Source organism: Daucus carota, chromosome 3, assembly GCF_001625215.2.
Source record: "Daucus carota subsp. sativus chromosome 3, DH1 v3.0, whole genome shotgun sequence".
NCBI lineage: Eukaryota > Viridiplantae > Streptophyta > Magnoliopsida > Apiales > Apiaceae > Daucus > Daucus carota.
This window is the reverse complement of record NC_030383.2, coordinates 13,296,554-13,302,230: the sequence shown is the minus strand read 5'-3', so window position 1 is coordinate 13,302,230 and position 5,677 is coordinate 13,296,554. Positions and strand designations below refer to the sequence as shown.

At 36.4% G+C, this 5,677-nt stretch overlaps 1 protein-coding gene across 2 annotated transcripts; it reads left to right on the top strand.

Annotated features, from left to right (window-relative positions):
- The first annotated feature begins 290 nt into the window (after nucleotides 1-290).
- Nucleotides 291-3,607, top strand: LOC108215223 (G-type lectin S-receptor-like serine/threonine-protein kinase At4g27290). Of its 2 annotated transcripts, none has more exons than XM_017387620.2 (6): nucleotides 291-1,900; nucleotides 1,977-2,143; nucleotides 2,366-2,576; nucleotides 2,698-2,935; nucleotides 3,010-3,160; nucleotides 3,252-3,607. In XM_017387620.2, exons 1-6 carry the CDS (start codon nucleotides 463-465, stop codon nucleotides 3,546-3,548), a joined length of 2,502 nt encoding a protein of 833 aa, XP_017243109.2. In that variant the 5' UTR covers nucleotides 291-462; the 3' UTR covers nucleotides 3,549-3,607. The 2 variants fall into 2 exon arrangements, with proteins under 2 accessions (XP_017243109.2, XP_017243110.2); XM_017387621.2 differs by having other exon boundaries at nucleotides 292-1,900; nucleotides 1,986-2,143.
- Nucleotides 3,608-5,677: the final 2,070 nt, after the last annotated feature.

Genomic DNA, 5,677 nt, shown 5'->3' with positions numbered 1-5,677 from the left:
TTGTTTAAAGTAAAGAAGTGGATTACAAGTAAAAACTAAATAAGTTAATAAAGTGTTTGGAAAAAAAAATAGAAACCAGAGAGAAGCTAACATTCTTAACTTGTTAAAAGAGTTTCTATATATTTACACAAACGGGTTAAGAAAACCAAAAGACAGAAGCAGCTTTGCTTCCTCTAAATAAACTGACACATTATTAAGGATAATATTAAATTAATAATAATACTAGTATTTTAAGTTTTTAATCTCAAAATGGACATTACATATAGGATACAAGTCACGCAGATAGCAGTCATAAATAAAGGAAAGACTTGGAAATTTCATAAGATAGAATTCATGTTCATATTACAGATTTTGATGGAAAGGTGTGTGGTACATAATTCGCATACATGACATTAAGGAAGGGGAACACTGTTGATTTTTTACATCTCTCTGAGCAACAACTGAAATAATATAACAGAGTTGATGGAAGGCTGCAGCTCTACAACAGTTCTGAAGTTTTTTTTATTCTGCATTTTGTCATTTTCTGTTTCGCTAAACTGTAAAGTAGCAGCAGCCGGAGACATTATAGGACCAGAACAAATCCTTAGAGATGATGGAAGCACTATTGTTTCATCTGGTGGTCATTTTGAGCTTGGCTTTGTAACTGTTGGGAGTTCTGCAAATCGGTACGTGGGTATCTGGTACAAGAAGATAGCCGTAAAGACAATTGTGTGGATTGCCAATAGAGAAGCTCCTCTTAATACTTCATCAAATCTCTTGAGACTTAACAGCAATGGAAATCTTGTCATTCTCAATGCTTCTGATGATGTGGTTTGGTCATCAAACTCCACGGCATCTGTGAATAATCCTGTCGTGCAGCTGCTGGATTCTGGGAATCTTGTCATTAGAGATGAAAGTGAGAGTGATAAATACCTGTGGCAAAGTTTTGATAAACCAGGCGACACTCAATTACCGGGTGCTAAGCTTGGGTGGAATTTGGAAACTGGGCTTGAAAGATACCTCACTTCTTGGAAGAGTCTTGATGATCCATCTCCAGGTGAATATACAAATTATATTGACCGTAATGGATTTCCACAGCAAATGATAAGGAAAGCTTCTGCTATAGATTCACGTGCGGGGCCTTGGAATGGCCTTAGATTTTCTGGCACGCCCAACTTGAACCCCAATCAAATTTACACGTATGCTTTTGTTTCTAATGATAAGGATTTATATTATCATTACGAAGCTGTTAATAGTTCAGTTTATACAAGGAGGGTGTTGAATCCATCTGGTCATATACAAAGATGGGTATGGATCGAAAAATCTCAAATTTGGCAGGTTTATCATTCTGGACCAGATGATTGTGATCATTATAGGGTATGTGGAGCTTATGGGAGCTGTAACATTGACAAGTCTCCTGTGTGCATGTGCTTCAATGGTTTTCAGCCAAGAGATAAAAAAGGATGGGATGCTGCAGACTGGTCTAGTGGCTGTGCAAGGAAAGAAAATCTGAGTTGTGTGAATGGAGATGGTTTTGTGAAACATTCAGGCTTGAAATTACCAGATACTCAGCGTTCTTGGTTTGATAAGAATATGAGCCTTGGTGAGTGCGAGAAACTGTGCTTGAGCAATTGCTCATGCACAGCTTACGCAAATACAGATGTTAGAGGCAGTGGAAGCGGATGCTTGTTATGGTTTAATGAGCTTATTGATATTAGAGATGAGAAAGAGAATGGTCAAGATCTTTACTTCAGAATGGCTGCATCTGAATTAGGTATTCCGAGTGTTAATTATGAAGCTAAAAAGGGGAGATCAAAAGTATGGTTCGTATGGATACCTATACTGATGACGGTAACAATGATGTGTGTATGCCTGTGGGTAATCAGGAACAAAAAGAAGAAGAAGAAGAAGCACGCAGAAGGTATTACAACAATTCAATGTTCTCTTTCAAATTTTCAAGTTTATGCTTTTACTTTTCTGTATGAGTTTGCACATAGAAAATGCAGGGATAACAAACCCGTATTTTGAAAACTGTGGGAGCAATGAGATGGGTGCCGAGGATTTAGAGTTGCCATTGTTTGACTTCACAACCTTAGATATTGCAACCAATGGCTTCTCAAAGTACTCCATGCTTGGAGAAGGTGGCTTTGGGCCTGTCTATAAGGTAATTCTCATGGCAGCATTTTATCCGTAGTCCCAACAAATAAAGTTACTGTTTTTTTTTTTTTTGAGAGAAAATAAAGTTACTCTTGAATCAGTAACATAAATTATATGAGTTGAACGCATTGTGGTTCATGGTCTTGCTTCTTGATTAGAGTAATTGAGGAAATAAAATGTCATTTTATCCCATTACAGAGGATTAAAGTTTCTCAGTGATTTATTTTAGGGTATGCTCGACGATGGAAAAGAAATAGCTGTAAAGAGGCTTTCAAAGGATTCGAGGCAAGGGTTGAAAGAGTTTAAAAATGAAGTATCATGCATTGCTCGACTTCAGCACCGAAACCTTGTGAAGCTTCTCGGCTGCTCTGTGCAGGAGGGAGAAAGAATGTTGGTGTACGAATACATGCCCAATAAAAGCCTGGACTCGTTCATATTTGGTATTCTTTTTCTCTGTAATAATGATGTATTCATTTTTGAATCATATCTTTTACGTGTACTAGCAAATTTTTCACCTTGTTTCTAACACCACTGGATTAACTTTGATGACCTTTTGATTAGATAAGACGAAAAGATACACGCTTGACTGGCCTACTCGGTATAACATCATTAATGGCATCGCCAGGGGACTTCTCTATCTTCATCAGGATTCTAGATTGCGGATCATACACAGGGATCTTAAAGCCAGCAATGTTTTGCTCGATCTTGAGATGAACCCAAAAATTTCAGATTTTGGCACAGCAAGGATCTGCGGAGAGACGGAAACAGGAGCCAATACAACCAGAGTAGTTGGAACATAGTATGAATATCTACCATTCTAAGGAATGATGTTTCTATTAGCAAAAATGTGATACATCAGGTGTTTTCTTGCAGTGGTTACATGTCTCCTGAGTATGCAACGGATGGCATATTTTCGGTGAAATCTGATGTTTATAGCTTTGGGGTACTCCTTTTAGAGATGGTGAATGGAAAAAGAAACAAAAATTTTACTCATCTAGATCACAATCTTAACCTTCTCGGACATGTAAGTTTCTAGACCATCATATAAAGTAGTTAAATTGTCATTACTTATGTTTTACTAATTGAACTCTTCGCTAATTTTTTAATTGTTTTAGGCATATAGAACTTATAAAGATGGAAATGTGTTGGACCTAGTAGATGAGGTTATTAAAGATTTAAGCCGTGAACATCAATACGAAGTGTTTCGAGCTATTCAAATAGGGTTATTATGTGTGCAACAATGTCCGGCGGATAGGCCAACCATGGCAACGGTGGTGCTAATGCTAACCAGTGAGCTTCCCCTGCCTCAACCTAAGCAACCTGGATTTTTCATCGAGAGGAATGTGCACGAAGGAGATTCTTCGTCGTGTTCATCCAACTACTGCAGTGTGACAGCTATAGCTCCTAGATAAACATATTATTTCTCGTTTTTATTCTATTAAAAAATATAAATTATGATTGCCGCTTTTAATATTTCAAAGTCCAAAACGAAAGAGAGAAACAATGTGTTATTATCAGTGTTGTAAAAAGCGCAAATCGGTCCTAAGCGGTGAGGTGACCTTGTAGCGCTTAAGCGGATAAGCGGACGCTTAAGCGGAATTTTAAGCGGGTGATTAAGCGGATTAATAATATATATTTAAAATTTTATATATAATAATATTATATATATAATTAAAATTATAAAATAATTAAGTAATAAAAATTTAAACATAAAATGTTTTTGATAAAAAAGATATTTTTAATTTTTTATTATAATTTTCATAATATTTATAAAAAAATATTTGTATTTATATATAAAAAATTAGCAAGTCAAAATCATTCTGACCGCTTAATCCGCTTAATGTCCGCTTAATCCGCTTAACAGGCCGCTTAATGTTAAAAAACGCTTAATCTCCCGCTTAATGTAAAATCGAAGCGTTTTACTCTCCGATTCCGCTTAAGCGCCCGCTTAGACGGCCGCTTAATGCGCTTTTTACAACACTGGTTATTATAGCATTATTATATGTTTATATTTACAGTACAGCAAATAAATCAATTTCTTATTCCAAGTGATTTTCATGAGATTCTGGTTGTAATTGATTGTATCAACAAACTCTTGATTGAAGCAACTGATTTCCCTCTCAAACCAAGCACTGTTTCCTTCCCAAAGTTCATTGTTAGATTCTAGCATTAACTTTGATTATATTTTAAAGGGTTTGTCTAGTGTGTGCCCATGGGCACATACTAAGCGCGGAAATTTTTGTATTTGGAGCATTTTTATTGGTGTGGTTGGTGTATTTGCAGGGGGTCCACCATTATTAAGAAGTAGGAGCCAATGAAAATGCTCCAAATACAAAAATTTCCGCGCTTAGCATGTGCCCATGGGCACATCATAGAAAAACCGTTTTTTTTTGAAAAACCGTATTTTAAATCTTTTTTTTTTGCTAATTAAATATATTAAAGAAACAAACAGATTACAAATCTAGGGGCATACCCCGCGGGAGAAACTCAAACTGTCACAAAGAGATAAAAGCTAACACTCCTAGATTCAAATAGCCAAAGACTAGATAACAGAAGAACTAGAGAAAACTATTTAAAGTAAAATCTTGTCTAGCAAACCGAGTAAATAATTTACTAACAACCAACTTGCTTCTGACAACATCCTTGATTCTTCTGATTAGAATAATAGGCTGATTATATTGGCCAGGACTATGAAGACGTAGATTCCTTTCAGCCCAAATGTGATAATAAGCTACTGCCACATACAGGTATGCAATATTATCACGAATAGTATCCACTTGGTTCACCAGAATTCCTCCGGCACAAATATCTGTCCAGACAGTGCTAACAGCAATAGGACATGCATTCAAAATAGTTCTAGAATAATGACATTCACAAAACAAGTGAGAATGAGTCTCAAAGAATCATGTACAAAGAAGGCAGCCACGATCAATATTCATGCAAAAGGATAACATACGGTCCCTGGTCCACAATCGCTCTTTCAAAAGAATCTAGCAAGGATGCTCTGGATTCTTTTTTCGACTTGAGTTGGTAAAAACAAAAATCTAACCCAGAAACCTTGAATACCAAACAAGATTGATTTGATCAGTTGGAGCCTACCAGCTTGGCTCAAAAATTTACAGGTCCATAAATCAACACGCTTGCAAATTTTGTGTATTAACGGCATGCAGTCTCTAGCATTCAGATTACGAGAGGTTAAAGGAAGGCCCAGATAAGTGATTGGCAAATTACCTTCTGTGAAACCAGACTGATTCAATGCATAATTTTTGACTTCAGTAGAAACATTTCCAAAGAAGCACACACATTTGGCGGTATTTAACTTTAGGCCAGAAATGCTAGAGAACAGATTTATGGCTTCAAGCAACAAAGCAATAGAGGGCTGATTACCTTTGCAGAAAAGAAGTAAATCATCCGCAAAAACAAGATGAGTAAGCTTCAAATCCCCACAACGCCAATGATAAGAAAATTTAGAGCCCACAATGACTTTAGTAAAGCAAACATTAAGAGCTTCCATAGCCAAAACAAACAAATAAGGACTGAT